Genomic DNA, 17461 nt, shown 5'->3' with positions numbered 1-17461 from the left:
TTACAGCAATACTTTCAATTCTACATAAATCTTAATAGCTAACTCAAGTAGCTGTCAAGAGAGGGCTACAATGTATGTAACTGGCAATGCCGAAGTTAAAAACCTTCAAAGATATTGCAACAAAAGGGACAACACTGGGTCACGGATAAGAGATTCTTCATTTAGGATTAAATATACTTTGAAATACAACAGCATTTATAGCAAACTTTTATTCAATAGTTTAAAAAGTGTATGGAAATTTTCATGAACAAAGAGTTATGCAACGGAAAATACCTTCCTCTTCCCCCATTAAATGCATTTACCACAGTAGTCAGTTTTAAAATGCCTGGATACTTTTGAATTTCTTGTATACACATATAGCATTTCCATATTTGAGAAGCTATTGTCCTGAGCAGTATATGAAAAGGCATTATTTAAACTTTACAGGACATTTGTATGATTGGTAACAAGCACAGAACAATTTAGAGACATTAAACATTTAATGTGCCTTTTCATTAAGGAAGGCAAGTGATAACTAAGTCTGCTTGCTTAACACTGTGAGTGTCAATTTAGTACCATGTACTTAGATCTGCACTAGAAAGACACACACAAAACGTTTTTCTGAAGTATATTTTGTTACAATAAACCAAGCTTGTGCTCCATCATCATGTGTGGTTCTCCCATAACCTCACTCTGGGAAGGATCTGAAAAAAGAAAAATTGACAGCATGAAGACTTTAGCAAGCTACAAAGCCTAACAACTAATGAAGGTGAACATCTCTTTTCATTATAATGATTAGTGCAACAGTTACTTGAATTATTTTTGACAGTGTTGCAAAGAGCAGATCTGTAACTCAGAAGCCTCTATCCCAAAGCACTGATAGAACAAACACGTATATTGCGAACAGCTTGTCACAAGGACACACACATTTCAAGTAAAACCAATCAGTTCTGCATAAGCACAGACTCCAACTGCCTGAATCTCACAAGGATTACACCACAAGTTTAGTGTTTGAGAAAACTCAAGTCTGACTGAAGCATTTCTCCACAGTTGCCCTACACCTCTTTCCAGCAAAACTTCTCTGCACAACTGTAGCTCACAGTCCTCCCTTCTGTTAGCTGGGTCATATTCCTGGTTTCTCTTTTCTACCCAGCTGCCTAGTTTCACAGAAATTCTACACCTGTAAATATCTCTGAGATTTCCTCCACTCTGTAAAGTATGGTTGACATTAGCCACTGTACTCAAATGCCACCAAGGAATCTGCAGAGGACACAAGAGAGACCAATACTGACAGTACAAAATCCTTTTCTAAAAAAATTAAAATTAAAAAAAAAAAAACCAAAAAAAAAACCCAAAAAAAACCACCAACCAAACCCAGAGCCAACATGACTGTTGCGACTGTTTGGAAAAAATACACTTTTCTTTATGGGTTCATCAATCATGCTTTCCTTCCATAAACAAGATATATTAATGCCTCTGATTCCTCCAGAGACAACAAAAATATCTAGTCCACTTTCTCATAAATAAAGCCTTAACAAAAACACTTATAGCCCACTCATTCCACAGCACTCTATAAAAATCTAACAGTTTGTTGTGAGCAGTGGTCAATAACCAAATTTCTACAAATTATGTTCAACATTTGTCTACCCCTGTGGAACCACAATAGCCCAAGATTCCTTCCCTTGGTCCCTCTATATCCATCACATAAAATAACACCAGATTTGGGGTTATTTTCATGCCTCTAGATTCAGATTTGTTCTTTCATTATTTCCAGCTTCCTATCTCCCCAGCTATTTCCATTCTCCAATCCCACTTCAAAATACTCTGCCTCCTTCCATCTCCTTAAATACAAGCTAGAAGTAATTTGTTCAAAAGCTATTTTTCCAGGTTTATTTTATTCCACACAAACTAACAGTCAGCAGGGTACCATGCAACTGCAGCCTGTTGAGTTCATTTGAGGGAACCTTTCCCCTGCTAAGTCTGTTTCATTAATTCTCTACCTCTTCTCTAACACTTTCTTTTTAATTACAGAATGTAAAAACTTTGTAACCTCTGCTTGACAAAATTTGCACAAGTACTTCAAAAGTTTCTAAGCAAAAAGGCATACAACATACATGTACTCCTTTGGAAACCCAGCCTATAAGCAAATACTGTCTTGCTCAATATTGCAGAGTAATTTCCACATAACTTACAGCTGAATTACATTTATTTCTTCTGCCCCAGTGCTTCTTTGCTTTTAGGACTTAATTTTCTTTGCATTTTGGGAGTTTAATTCTCTTGCTGAGTAGAGGCAAAGAATTTCAGAGCTCCCAAATTTCACCTTTAAATGATTCTATAATATTAAAGCCAGAATGTATTTACCATTAAGGATATCCTCAAAACCAATGCATTCATCATTTCCCCTCAAAATATCCATTGCCATGTTTGAGCTGTGAAGAAATGGTAGACGCTGGACCTGTAAAAAGAGTTCAATCAAGAGTTCAAGTCTCAGCAAGTCTGAAATAGAAAGGGTTCATATTTGGATTTCTCAGTCTGAAGTGATTTAGAAAAGTCCAAAGGCAGAAAAAACAATACTGGAATAAGAGAACTACTGGCACACAAAGACACAAAACACCACCATCTCCTTTTGTTTAATTGTTTGAGAAGAACAGCCTTCTAATAGATTTTTAGTTTTCACTGTGGTGTAGGTAGTTGTCGTAGTTTGAAAGGAAATGAAGTTTTTTGTGATGGTGTGGGCAATCCAATCAGTGTTCAGATTTAATATTGGCACCTGGTTTGTCCACTGAGGGCAGGATACGCCTCTGAGAACACAGGGGTTAAAAGCTGTGATCTCCCAGGGGAACTTCCTCTTGGAGTCCCGCTGGAGAGTGAGTAGACCCCCCTGCCCAGCTCCTTTGGCTGGGCAGGGGGGGAGGGGAGCCATGTGGCCAGAGAGAGAGGTAGGACAGGCCTGGGCCCAAGGGTGGAGGAGAACATTGCAAGGGCTTCGGGCAGCCGTCCTCCATTCCCCCACCCCCCCTGCGAGGGAGAGAGAGACAGAGCCGGTGCCTGTGGCGGCTGTGATAGTGGCCCGGCGTGAAGGAGAAGGGGGGGGTGCCCAGCAGGGCAGCCAAGTGTGGGAGTTGACGAAGTAAACCGGCAGAGAGAGAGAGCTCGGGACTTTTAACCCCTCTGAGGAAGATGAGAACCTTGCAAAAGCTGAGTCCTCCTGAAGTTGATGAGATTGAGAAGCTGTTGAGATTGAGAAGATGTTGAGAAAATTCTAGGTGGGAGGAGATGATGGAGTGGCTTTGGGCTGGACTTTTCTTGTGTAGCCACAGCAGAACCACGGGTGTTTCTGTGCCACAGAGACTGCGTTCTAGGGGGAGGCGATGGCTCAGAGCCAAGAGAGTGCAGTGATGTGGAGGAGTGAACAGAGACGACGGGTGAGGAGGGTGGTGGTGGTGCCCTCCGCTTCGAAGAAGAGAAGAAGAAGAAGACGATCTCTGTTCAAGAGACCCCTCGGCCCCAGGGGGTGAAATTTGGGGGGGACAAGTGTCCCAAAAGGAGAAGGACTGTGCTCCCTTTGGAACTGGTCAAAGTATCCTTAAAATGAAAAACCCCAGAAGCAGCTCTGATCCATGTGCAGTGGTGAGAGCACTGGACATGGAAGGCGTGTGGCGCAAGAGGGACTTCTCTCTCCTCGAGAGACTGAGAATCGATTGTCTGAAGGGTGGCAATGAAATTGGAAATTTGGTGGGGGGAGGAGGAAGAATTTTGGAAGGTTTTCATCTTATGTTCTATTGTGTTTTGTGTGTCTTCCTTTGTAGTTGTAGGTTAATAAATGCTTTTTTTTTTTTTCCTTTTAACCTTAAGTTGGAGCCTGCTTTGCTCTGTCTCTGATCATATCTCACAGTAGGTGCCAGGGAAGTAGGTGTTCTCGTGGGGGCACTGGTATTGTGCCAGGCTTAAACCATGACATTTTTGGTTCCCTGACCGGGAAATCGATTTTTGGATGAGTGATAAGGTGAACTGTGAGATGTGATCAAGAAGAATAAGAGCAAAGCATGTAATGTATTAGGTTAAGATGATAGATTAATAGAGGTTTTATTGTTTAAGTAGAGTTTGTCTATTGTAATTTGGATGATAATTTTAGAAAATGTGTTCTCAGAGGCGAAGGGTGGAATGTCGTGGTTTGAAAGGAAATGAAGTTTTTTGTGATGGTGTGGGCAATCCAATCAGTGTTCAGATTTAATATTGGCACCTGGTTTGTCCACTGAGGGCAGGATACGCCTCTGAGAACACAGGGGTTAAAAGCTGTGATCTCCCAGGGGAACTTCCTCTTGGAGTCCCGCTGGAGAGTGAGTAGACCCCCCTGCCCAGCTCCTTTGGCTGGGCAGGGGGGGAGGGGAGCCATGTGGCCAGAGAGAGAGGTAGGACAGGCCTGGGCCCAAGGGTGGAGGAGAACATTGCAAGGGCTTCGGGCAGCCGTCCTCCATTCCCCCACCCCCCCCTGCGAGGGAGAGAGAGACAGAGCCGGTGCCTGTGGCGGCTGTGATAGTGGCCCGGCGTGAAGGAGAAGGGGGGGGTGCCCAGCAGGGCAGCCAAGTGTGGGAGTTGACGAAGTAAACCGGCAGAGAGAGAGAGCTCGGGACTTTTAACCCCTCTGAGGAAGATGAGAACCTTGCAAAAGCTGAGTCCTCCTGAAGTTGATGAGATTGAGAAGCTGTTGAGATTGAGAAGATGTTGAGAAAATTCTAGGTGGGAGGAGATGATGGAGTGGCTTTGGGCTGGACTTTTCTTGTGTAGCCACAGCAGAACCACGGGTGTTTCTGTGCCACAGAGACTGCGTTCTAGGGGGAGGCGATGGCTCAGAGCCAAGAGAGTGCAGTGATGTGGAGGAGTGAACAGAGACGACGGGTGAGGAGGGTGGTGGTGGTGCCCTCCGCTTCGAAGAAGAGAAGAAGAAGAAGACGATCTCTGTTCAAGAGACCCCTCGGCCCCAGGGGGTGAAATTTGGGGGGGACAAGTGTCCCAAAAGGAGAAGGACTGTGCTCCCTTTGGAACTGGTCAAAGTATCCTTAAAATGAAAAACCCTAGAAGCAGCTCTGATCCATGTGCAGTGGTGAGAGCACTGGACATGGAAGGCGTGTGGCGCAAGAGGGACTCCTCTCTCCTCGAGAGACTGAGAATCGATTGTCTGAAGGGTGGCAATGAAATTGGAAATTTGGTGGGGGGAGGAGGAAGAATTTTGGAAGGTTTTCATCTTATGTTCTATTGTGTTTTGTGTGTCTTCCTTTGTAGTTGTAGGTTAATAAATGCTTTTTTTTTTTTTCTTTTAACCTTAAGTTGGAGCCTGCTTTGCTCTGTCTCTGATCATATCTCACAGTAGGTGCCAGGGAAGTAGGTGTTCTCTTGGGGGCACTGGTATTGTGCCAGGCTTAAACCATGACAGTAGTACAGCAAATACTGCACTTTGAGAAATAACAAAGTACTTTTTGTCTGCTCTTTAAAGTTCCTCTCACAAAGCTGGGGAGGTTCACTGCAAACTTCCAGACCCTGAGGTCAGTACTGGGTGACTGACTTATACTGCAGAGTTTGGGAACTACGTTCTAAGCCTCCTACATCTCTGATAGGTCAGGTACACAAGTGAAAGAGCTATCCTGACTTTCACATTCAAACATAATCCTCCTTTTAATTAATCTAAATCATAAATATGTCTAATAATTATGTATCATAATTATGATCTCAATCAATTCTTAAGCTTCAAGTCCGCTCCCAGTTACTTTCAACAGTCTTCTGCACCCTTCACTCACAGTATTTCCAAAGAAATTTCAAGTAGCACACAGATTTCAGAGCATAAGTTTTCTGAGAATGCATTCACTACTGCTAGAGATACTTCAGCTAAACTACAAGAGAATTTTTATACCCAATACGAATCTTGAAGCGAAAAACCTTCTGATCACCATATTTCCCCCACCACTCTCCCAAAACCACCTCTGGAGACAGACTAACAGGATATCCTCACCTCCCTCATTCTCTGCAATGAGCTAATGTTAGTTAGGAAAAAGATTCCTCAAGACAGCACAGCTGAGACCAAGGGATGTTTGTGTATCTCACATCCTGACTTTTACATCTTCAGGACCAGTAACTTCTTCTAAGCTTAATGCAGCTCACTATGGTTTAGTAGCACCTTATCACTCAGAGTACAAAATTGCTCTCATTCACTTGGAAAACCTACTCTTAGAAGCTTGACGACCTTCAAGAAGACAAAAAAGTTTACTAGGACCAATGAGTTTTCTATGTTTCCCTTTCTCCAGCAACCCTCAATCCTAGAAGAAAAGAAGGAAAAGGAGACAGACTCAGCTTCTCAATTAAGAGTTAAAACCTTTGAACTTAACTCCCTGTAGAGCCCGCTTGATCTTGACAACAAAGGCTGAGGAACAATAAGCACATAGAAAACTCTCTGTTTCAGGTTTCACATTACCTCTACATCTACTCCCAAATCACTACCTGCTTCAGACCCCTAAGTCTCTTTTCCCTACACTTACAGAGACTCCTTCCTGTGAAGGTCATACATTCTGCAGGGGAGAGGAGAAGAGTATTAATTTTAGGAATACTCAATTCCTCCTGCTTTTCTCTGAAGGCTTACAGGAAGCTATTCCACAGCAAAGTTACCACTTCACCAAATAACCAATAAGAGAACAGCAGTTAAGAGGCTCTAATATATGGACTGTTCTAAAAACCAGTAATTGCACTGTTTGGTTCATCGTTTTTAACAGCAGATTTTAACAACAAATTAATTTCTTTTGGAAACATAAGATACCTCAACAAAGAAAGACGTGTCTCTGAAAGCATGTTTCAGGATAAACATTTTTCTCAAATGGCCTAAGTTATACCAGTTGGATAAAAATGCCTACCTGTTTCACTGCTCTGAATTCCATCTGCAGCTTTAAAGGTGCATGGATTCCTTGGATGTTTCTCAGTGTGGCAAAGTTTGTTTTATCTTGATTTAACTGGAACTGTCACAAACAATACTGATTTTTATTTTAGAAAAAGTTACCTTAAAGTACAGGCATAGAAGTAATTTGTGACATCCTACTTAAAAGAACATGCTTACTTAATTTGTATGTAAAAATTCAGTGATACCATCAAACATATCTGAAGCGTACAGGAAAACAGTGATGCAGTAAGATTTCTATAAAGCTGAAATTGGGTTTTTTTGCTGGATTTTATTCCAAATTATTAGAAGACATTTTATTTTGTTGTTTTGATAATCAGGAGATGTAACACCACCAAGTGGTACAGTTTTGTACTACTTTACAATGATATGGTCTGGATAAACAGGAAGCTAAGTCCAGTTTAAAGATCACAAAAACCAATTTGATGTGATTAGTTAGTTATCAAAGAATACTTAAAAACACTGGATGTACTTATTTTCTGATCAAGCAAGGAAACAGAGCACCCCTTACAGTATTTATGATTGTGAAAAGCAAATGAAAACTCATATTTTCCCCAATTGCTCTTAAACTTACCAGTAAGACAAAGAAAATCTATTCAGTAGAGGCTTTTTAAAGAAAAAGTGCTCACCCATGTGTACTGGAGTACAAAGAAGTTATACTTCGTGTTAAACTTAAGCTTAAGCAATAAAAAAACTCAAATCTATAATTTGAAAAACTGTACTCCATCACTATGACAAAACCTTGTTGTTATGAGAACATCATATTTATGAGAAGGGATCTCAAAAACCAACTGAAAAATACAAGTAAAAGACATAACAAGCAACAATCTATATTGAATGCTCTTCAAAAGGTAGCAGAAAATACTATTTATATGCCTCATCCTAATCTTATAAATCTGGTTACATAATTTTTCCATTTCTTTAATTTTATAGAGAAGGATTTTTGGATAGCAGAGACATTTGGTTTCTACCAGTGCTACCTGAAAAACCTTTTTTAACATTTATAGCAGCAAAACCAACCATAACTATCTCAGGCTAAGTTAAATATTTTCCCATTCAAAAATGTGAAAGTAATTATTAAAATGGCCTTAGACTTACAGAAAAATTAAACAAATGAGGAAGAAACAATTTAGAAGACTCACATACTTCTTAGGGGATCACACAGTCTATTTATTTCTGTGTGTTTTTGTCTCTTTAACATGTGATCTTTTAATTATGCAGATTTTGTACAGCAAGAACAGAATTAAAAACTAAGTTATAGCAATCAGTTTAAAAAAAATCAATTGACAAACAGCTCTGAAACATTAACAGTATTTATAAATAAACTCACAAATTTGGTGTCACAAAATCATCCTTTTAATGCAAGGCAACACTAAAATTGGCTAAAATCAGAATATAGTAGACATTACAGTCAGACCTTGTCCTGCTTTTTAACTTAGCAATTTGGTAACATTGCTTCAGGACAGTTTGATACACCGTATCTTCTGACAAAACAGGCAAAAGAGACATTCAGCTCAACCAGCAAGTCTGGCCTCCCTCTGCCTTCCACAGACCACTCGTAATGGTCCATGAGTGAGGACTGAGCCAGGAAAGACTGCAAACACTTATGATAAACTGTAGGTGTAAAATGTCTAGATGGAATAGAGGAATTTATGGAAAAATATGTGGGTGTTCACAGGCTGAAAGGCTGAAAATGAAGACAGAGGGTAAATCTACAGACAAAAATGGGAGAATCAGCCTTCACGAGGTGACAGGTGTGCCCCTGGCCTACCTATGGTAGTTGCACACACACTCTTGGATGACTAAACCTGACCACACAAGTCCCTACTTGGAAGGCTGCTTACACACTTGAAGCAGAGGTTAGTAAGAGGTTAATATTAAACAGGCTTGCCAGCAATGTTAGTTGTATAAATAAAATGTTACTAATGTTGAACACCTTCATTCTGTTAAAGACCATGCTTATTACTTGCTACTGTACAAAGCACCCCAGATAACCACACCATTAATTTAAACTTCATAATTAGTTAAGAGTGAAGATGGCTACATTTGATGTTATGCTTACATTCTTTTCTGTCAACTCCAGTGGGTGGCTGGGCAACAATTCATTTTTCACACTTGTAAAGCTAAAAGAATAAGTAGAAAGGACATTAACTTCAAATTTATTGGGATATTTTTTTTAAGTTGCACTCCAAAACCAATCTTAGACACAAACACCAGCCCACAGAGACACATAACTAGCAAAGTCTGAACTAAAAAAAAAAAAAATTAATAGTGAAGCAGCAAGTAAAACCTCTAACTACAGCACTGCCAGAAGAAAAAGAGTTTCAAACATCCTTTATGCTTGACAAAACAGAATGTTTTTCTTCCTTCATACCATTCAGAAAGAGACTAAAATACTAATAAATAAAATTTAACTAATTTAACTATGTCCAAGCTACACTGTATATTATTTTGAAGCCTCCAAGCTTTTGCAATTGAATATTCTACACACCTTCCCCCCAATGCCAGTTGTATGGCATTTTAAACTCCATGAACTTATTCTGGATTCATTATCAAGACAGAGACATAAGTTTTGCACTTCAGTAAAAATGGCAAACTCCAAACTATTTTCATTATATTACTTTTGGGGTTTGTCCCAATGCTGAAATCAACCATTTCCCACAGCGTTACAGCACACTCGTATAAATGTATATTAAAACTATCTGATATTTCCCAATTCCCAATACTTTGCTGTTTCTTTTCTAAAGGACAGTATCACAGAGGTAAATGCCTGTTTGCAACACACCTTGCAAGAAACTTCTGTAAAACCCAACATTTAACACCCACTGAAGTTCAACACTGTCTACCACACAATTCAGCAAGCAAAAGGAAAGCGTACCCCCTGCGCAGAAGATCATGACCTTCAAACAGCCCTGCAGCTGAAACGTCTGTAAATGAGATACTGTCCTTCAACAGAGAAGCAGTGCCTCTGGAATTCTGGAACAAAAAAAGAAAAAAAAAATAAAAGAGGATTACTTCAAGAGAATCAGACCACTTTTGTATGGGCCATTAGGCCAGCCAAATTAAAGGAAGTGCTCAAAAACTCCTTAAAGTACCCCTGGACGAACCCTAGACTTTAGAGTTTCTTTAAAATAGAGACCAAACACCCAAAACATAAACTCTACACTAATATAGAATTCTTTCAGAGAGTCTGATAAGAACTAAATGTACTGACAACATTTTTGGATCAGGTTGACCCAGATCGGGTTAAACTCACAATACACCCCCTGTTTGTTCCCACCCTGGCCTGCAGGGATGGAAAGGAAAGTGGCAAGTCCAGACAGATGATAGGACAGAGGGGAGCATTCCTTCATTTTACTGCAATACTGACACAAGACCAAATTTAGCCACGGTTTGAGGCTGCCATATGGAGGACAACGTGTATTTGAGCAGCCCAGTATGCCAGTTAACTAAAAGAACAAAGGAAAGCAGTAACCAGTAGTGGATCATCAGAAGTCCACAGACTTACTAAGTACTGCTTACTAGTCACCCAGGTCACTAATTTCACTCTAACCTACCCAAATTTATTGAAGTGATTTTAGGATTGTTCATAAAAATTGCTCCACCAATAGGGCAATATCTGAAAACAAAAGGTGGCAGCAATAATCTCTGGAAGATGACAGCGATGAGCAGTTCATTGCAAGGGTTACCCCCAGCAGCACTGTCAAATCCAAAAGAAAATTCATGCTTACAGCTAAGATCTTTTGTAGCAACATGTGAGCTCTTACTAACATAAGAGCTGTAGGACAGTCCTAACATGCCTGTTGTTCCATGCATGTAACGCATCTACCAATTTACACACTCAGCACCGACCAGACCTTTGTGAGACTGCTGTAAATGAAAGCATTAAAGCGATACGGTACCTGGGTGACCTGACAGGAGGGAAGATCAAAGTTAAACTCACGGAGAAAACCACGAAACACTCCCCAAGCAAGACTCTCGAGGCACCCCAGTGCCCAGCCCGTCTGAGGCGGTCCCAGTGCCGCTGCCCACCACGGAGGGCCCAGGCGTGACCTCCCTCTCCGGGAGCTACGCCGCCGAAGCCGCAGGCTGTGGGGAGGCTGGGACCGCCGGGGCTCCCCGTCCCGCCCCGCTGCAGGGAAGGGCTTTAACCACAGCCGCCACGGGCCCCCCGCGCCTCCCGGTCCCCCGCGCCCGTGAGGAAACCCGCCATGGCCGCGCCGGACCCCTATGACTCAGCACGGTCCCACTGCCCCCGGGGACGCCGAGAGGGTGAGGGGAGGGGTATCTGGCGGGGGTGACGGGGCGGGAGGTTCGGTTCGGTCCGGTTTGACCCGATGGGATCCGGCACAAAAACACTTCTACCCGTCCAGCGCCGGCGCTGCCCGCACTCACCATCTTGAGCCCCCGACGCGCGCAGCCACTTCCGCCGCCGCCGCCCGCTCACTTCCGCCCCGCCCCCCGCGTGCGTCGCCGCGTGAGGGGCGGGCCCCCGTGGGGCCATGACGGTGCGGGGGCGGCGGTGCCTGATGGCGGCTGCGCCCCCTCCCCTGGCGCCTTGTGAGGGGTGTGGGGTTTGGCCCGCGCTCTCCTTCCCATGGCTTTCTTGCTCATAGGTCTGTGCCTTGTGAACTGAACGCGCTGTTCACTGATGGATCAGCTAGGTTGGAAAAGACCTCTGAGACCGGCGAGTCCAACCCATGACCGAACACTGCCATGTCCACGACACCATAACGCTGAGTGCCACATCCAGTCCTTCCCTAAACACCTCCGGGAACGGTGACTCCACCACCTCCCTGGGCAACCCATTCCAAATCACCCTTTCGGTGAAGAAATTCCTCCTCACGTCCAACTTAAACCTCTCCTGACAAAGCTTGAGACCGTTTCATCCTGTCACTTGTGGCCTGGGAGAAGAGGCCGACCCCCACCTGCCTACACCCTTCTTCAAGGCACTTGTAGAGAGCAATAAGGTCACCACTGACATCTTCTTTTCCAGGCTAAAACTTCATGTCGTTCTCACATGCCAGCAGAGCCCAGCTGTCTCAGTGCCACCGTGGTCCCAGGCAGGATCTAAAGTTGACCAACACCTTCCCATAGTGGATGGGACAGCCTTGTCAGTGGTGTGGGCAGCTTTTCTCAGTCAAACCCATTCCATCCTGCTCTGCCACAGGCAGCAAAAACTGCTTGGGGGACACCAAAAGCATCACAATGCTGATAGCCTGAGGTGGTGAAACCAGGCAGTGATACTTCCAGAGTTTTCCAAATATTTCAATGCATAGCTCCACATGTGTATCTGGGATATTTATTTTATATATTTCTTCTGAGATGTGAGGCTCATTCAACCCTTTAACCTTTTAATCTGTGTTACGCTTAGTAACCCAAATTGACCTGTTCTTATAAATTTTATATGTGGCGATTAAATGCCATCTCTCTCTCTCTCTCTCACACATACACACCCACCCACCCACAGAGGCAATATTTAAGCAGGAATTTTATATATGTTTTAGTGGCACTCAGATTTGCAAAAAAAACAAGACTGAAAAATGAATACACTTTATAGTCCATTTTCCTGTTTCTTGGACAATATCTGTACACCTCCTAAGTCCCCCACCCCCCACATTCTCAACCCAAGTTCTGGCCCTTTGTATTTAAGTCTTAGGTTTAAAGCAATAACTTCAAAAGAATGAGAATGGAGGACTGGAGTTTTTAAAATCATTTTTAGGAAAATGAGCACCACAAAGGTCTCTCTGATCTTATAATTATAATGGGTACTTGGTTATTGTGGTGCTGAATTCATTATTATAGAATAGATGTGAATACAAAAAACAAATCAAGTTCCTGTTTGACTGCAGCTTACAGAAAGCTAGGTTTTGTCACTAAATGTATTTATTTATTGACCGAGTTTGTTGATCAGGATATGACTGGAGAGATGAAACATCGAACTTTCAAAGTCATTCTTGCAGGACACAGACAGGATGCAATCACTCCATGTACATTTTTGACATCACTGAGATCCACAGTCTAGGCTGCATAACATAAAAGGGCATACATTGCAAGAAAGAACTGGTTTTCCTTTACAGGCTTTCACACTGGGGAAAACTTCCAGACATAAACACAAATCACACACATATTTTTTTTCATCAGATTACCAAGTATTTCAAATTGGAGCAAGGCTTGATTTCTTCTACAACCAGCTTTGCCTTAACAATCTTAGAGTGAGCATCTTGACAGTGGGTGATGGGGTGCCTCTCTGCAGCCCCACTGCAAAGACAAAGGAGTTGCACTAGCAATTGTCAGGCTGACCAAACCTGGGACCAGAAATGGGAGCCCATGGTGAGCAATGAACACTTTGACAGCTCAGAAGCAGATAGAAAGTGAGATGCAGTGCCTGCAGTTGCTAAAGGGGCCTTCTTGTCTGGGAACACTCTTTTAAGAGGATGTGGACACCTTAAAATTAGTGTGAAAATAACTATGGCTCCTCTAAATTGGTGACTTCCATAAAGTTAGGATGATGAATTTCACATGTTGCCTTTAGAGATAAACTCCAAATGTTTTAGGGGTTTTTTGAGAATTTTTTTTCATCAGTTTGTGTAGTGGAGGTCTGAAATGTACGACTGTTTCATGTGTTTTCTGGATATTTTTTACCGCAGCATTTTCTGAAGGTCAAATTTGGTCTCTTTGCTTTTGCTGTGGACCTTCATTAAAGATTCAAGCTATCCTTAGACTATGGACACTTTTATCTTTTGGAAATGGGGGAGTGTTTGCTCTTTTTAAAGAAAATGATACTGTTCAATGGTCTTTTATCAGTTAAATTGGAATTTAAAAAAAAAACAAAAAAACTCATTAAAGGAATCTTAAACAGCCTGACCTAAAGAAATTCTGATTTCAGTTACTTAGCTTTCTCTTGCCTGGATCCCAGCATGGCATCATTTCATGGGAGATCTGTACATTTCCTGCTGAAGCCTCCAGAAGAAAGATGGATTCAAAAGCTGTCCCACAGAGGCACAACATTAGTTCAAAATCTGCTTTAACATAGCAGCAGAGTTCCCAGAAGAGAGCTGGCCTCTGCAGATCTCCTCTTCCATGGGTAGAGAAGTCTGGTGTGGTGCAGCCTTTGCTACCTAACCCTAACCCTAGTCCTAAAATTTTTTATGTGTGAGGCAAAGGCTGCAAAAGGAGTATGTTCTCCAAGGAAGCTTGTCTTTCTATCCATGTTTTTATTTAATATTGATGCAGCTTTGTCACTTTTCAAAATATAATTCCTTTGACGTATCAGTGTCAGCAATCTGTTCTGGCTACGTGAACCTCTATCAGAAGAAAACCTTTATTCTGTGGGACTGGGAAACTCTTTCACTGGTTTTTGTCAACAGCCAGTTATAACTTGTTAAAGTGAAAGTACTTTTTATTTGTTTTTAATCAAATCAAATAAACACATTTTCTTTGATCTTTAAGAACTCCTTTCTTGTTAACTTGCTTTATACTTTTATGTTTTGGCATTCATTGTAAATCTAATTATTTAAAAAGTTATTTTGTTTTACATTATTAAACCTTTTCTGAATTTAAGATAAACAGGGGCATGTTTTGTTAAAGATTAAAAATAAATTTCACACAAAACTGCAAAACGTAGCAAAGATAATAATGTGTAGGCGTCAGACTGTTCCAAAACAAGACTCTCTAGGGGCTCTTCTGAACACACGGCTTCGTTAAAGCCATGTTCTGAAAGGGCTCAGGAAACCCCTGTCTCTAACCCACCCTTTCCTGAAGCTGGTGAAAGTATTTAGAAAAAAGTTGCTGTTGCACGGAGACAAAAAAAAAAAAATCCCACATATTGCTGAAGGAGCTTATTTTTTCCTGTTTGTTTACCAGCAAAATCTACAGTTTGTAGGATCTTCTTTAGTCAAGACTTTCCCATCCTCATCTTCTAAAAGCAGCCAGCAGTCCAATGGGTGACCAGAAAGAGAGCATCAAGATCTCTATATGAATGTAAACTTTTTAAACATACTATAACTCTAGTGGGGAAATAATACTGACAATCCCTCATTTAGTTATCTGATTCATAAGTCATCAGTGAAATTTATAAGTCATCAGTGAGAAGATAATATATATATATATCTTCAATTCCTTTTTTGGTGGGTCAGACAAGGAAAACCTGTTGTGTTTTGATCCAAGCCAATGTACTTGAATTTAAAGGGAGTCCTTGTTCTCTAGAAGTGATGACTTACTTTGCAGCTTGTCAGTGCTTTTGTAAGTCTAGGAGTACTTTTTTTGTACTAATCCGTTGTTTGTACTCCGTGAGTCTGTGCTTCCTTGCGCTCCTTGTGCAGACTCCGACGAGCAGGATGCTGCACGGGGAGAGCCGGTCACTAGGGGATGCTCAGTACCCGAACACCCCGCGCCTGCTTCCCTTGCCACTCTCCAGCCACCTCTGGTCAGCCTTGCTCAGATCCTCCTGCCTGGGTTTGAGTACTTTTTCACTCGCAGTGCCACTATTTTCAGTAAGATTATTACCTCCCTGTGACACTATTAAACTAGTCCTGCAGGCTGAGCCCAACGTTTAACCAAGCTAGTGTTCACATAGTCAGGACCTCTGGTCTGAAATCAAGTCCCTCATGAGAATTCAAAGGAAAATATTTTTGTGTTTCCCCTCAGTCTGGAGTGATTTTTCTCCCAGAAGCATACCCACTCTGAACATATAGGTGAGACTAAGAGCACATTTCCTGTGAGAGTGTCTTCCTACGGGAAACCTTGAATTTAATTAATGGTAGTCACAGCTGAAAGAATTGAATGGAACATTACTTCCTAGTCCTGCTACTGTGCAGGAAAAAAAAATCCCACAAGAGTTTGCCAAAATGCCTAGCAGCAAAAAGGCAGTCTGAGACTGCTCTGACTCATAACCACATCCATTAAGCAGATAAATAATCAGAAGTCACCTTAATTTCCTCCTATAGCTGACTACAATAAATGAACCCATAATCACCAAACTGAAAAGTTGGCATTCAGCACAGAAAATAGGCATTTTCAGCAAAAATATGTGCATCACTAAGAATATTTTTGCTTTTCCCTCTAAGAAACTGTCAATCAAAAATATACTCCATGTGCATTTTCTGTTATTTTAAAAATGAAATTGTGACAAAGTTTCTCATCCAGCCACGATGTGCTACTTAAGAATTAAGCCCACAGATATCATGGTGGTGTCTGGCTTAGAAATAGTTAAGGCTCAAATCTTCAAAGGCAGCAATGTGTTGAACTCCTCAGGATGTGAGCCAGCCAGTGCCTAGGTTTAACAAGTAAAATCACAAATAGGTCTTTAGCCTCTCAAACATTGGCCAGGCTTGGGCTTATGTTTAAATCTGATGAGTCATTTTTGACAGAACACTGCAGTTTGCTGTCTTCTAGGTAGACAGAGGTCGTAGCTTACAGTAAGCTCACATGCAAGCCCTGACACTTGTAGAGGGCTTGCTTGACTTACAGACAGTTCCACACAGGTGCAGTGATCCCACACACTGGAGAATGGAGTTCACTGAAGGAGCAAAAAACAACATTGTTTTTGTAATGGAGAACTATTCCAGTGTTTCTGCAGGAAAAGCTTTTATTGCATTCAACAATATTACATTGTAAAGGGTGGTGAAGTTAATTGTTTCTAAGGAGAAAATAGAGTATCACAAATTTTATTTTTTGCTCCTACATTTTTTTTAACTTTTTATATTTTAAAACTATGAGTATACATTTTCCATGGATGATTTTATTCATACTTTCTTACTGAAGGTTTTCCACATAATGGGCTTAAGTTGTTTTGATCTTCATATTGCATCTCTTAATTCTGAGTTTTTAGAGCTACCTACGTGTTCCATGGCACGAGTTATTTTTTTGTTATATGTGTCATACCAAGAGCTTAAATCATGCTCCTATGCTCCAGGTTATTGCCGTGAGATGCTGATTGTGTGTTGCTGGAACTTTGTTACAATGAGATTTCCTGTTCAGTTTATATCATACTATAAATGTGACAGACTATGCTTGTGACAGAAACTCTCAGTGAGTTCAGAGTGGCAACTTTATACTTACTAAATAAAGAATATTGCAGCAAAGAGCCAATACAAGTTTTTTTCAGTTATTGAAGTACATACCATTACAAAGTTGTAGAAAGTTCTGTATTTAACATACTGAACTGAAACTAAAGAGAAAAGAAACAAATTAAGATAATGCCACTGGGTAATTCTCGAGTTTTATCTCTATTTTTGCAAAGGAAGATTGTGGATCAGCTTCAGAGTGACCTTCAGTGGAAGGAAAGAAGGATAGAAGGAAAGAAGGAGAGAAGGAGAGAAGGAGAGAAGGATAGAATAGGAGAGAAAAAAAGAAACAAAGAAAAAGAAAAAGAAAAAGAAAAGAAAAGAAAAGAAAAAGAAAAAGAAAAAGAAAAAGAAAGAAAGAAAAAGAAAAAGAAAAAAGAAAGAAAGAAAGACAAGACAAAGAAAGAAGAAACAACAAGAAAGAAGAACGAAAGAAAGAAAGACAAGAAAGAAAGAAACGATACAGAAAGAAAGA

The 17461-nt window shown here is 41.2% G+C and overlaps 2 protein-coding genes and 1 long non-coding RNA gene across 3 annotated transcripts in view; 1 reads left to right on the top strand and 2 right to left on the bottom strand.

Annotated features, from left to right (window-relative positions):
• Positions 1-17461, bottom strand: part of PAN3 (poly(A) specific ribonuclease subunit PAN3) — a 550273-nt gene that overhangs the window by 312505 nt on the left and 220307 nt on the right. The gene's annotated exons all lie outside the window — the stretch shown is intronic.
• On the bottom strand, positions 140-11394 carry POMP (proteasome maturation protein). The gene is made up of 6 exons (XM_009102855.4): positions 11315-11394; positions 9798-9895; positions 8982-9042; positions 6879-6980; positions 2341-2434; positions 140-683 (listed from the first exon to the last, which is right to left on the bottom strand). The coding sequence occupies exons 1-6, from the start codon at positions 11315-11317 to the stop codon at positions 616-618; spliced, it is 426 nt and encodes a 141-aa protein (XP_009101103.1). The 5' UTR covers positions 11318-11394; the 3' UTR covers positions 140-615.
• On the top strand, positions 2441-5293 carry LOC127059277 (uncharacterized). Its single transcript, XR_007776922.1, has 2 exons — positions 2441-2918; positions 4390-5293. It is a non-coding gene; the product is annotated as an uncharacterized LOC127059277 (long non-coding RNA).

The sequence above is a fragment of the Serinus canaria genome, chromosome 1, assembly GCF_022539315.1.
Source record: "Serinus canaria isolate serCan28SL12 chromosome 1, serCan2020, whole genome shotgun sequence".
NCBI lineage: Eukaryota > Metazoa > Chordata > Aves > Passeriformes > Fringillidae > Serinus > Serinus canaria.
The sequence above is the reverse complement of the archived record's forward strand: the minus strand, read 5'-3'. Positions and strand labels throughout refer to the sequence as shown.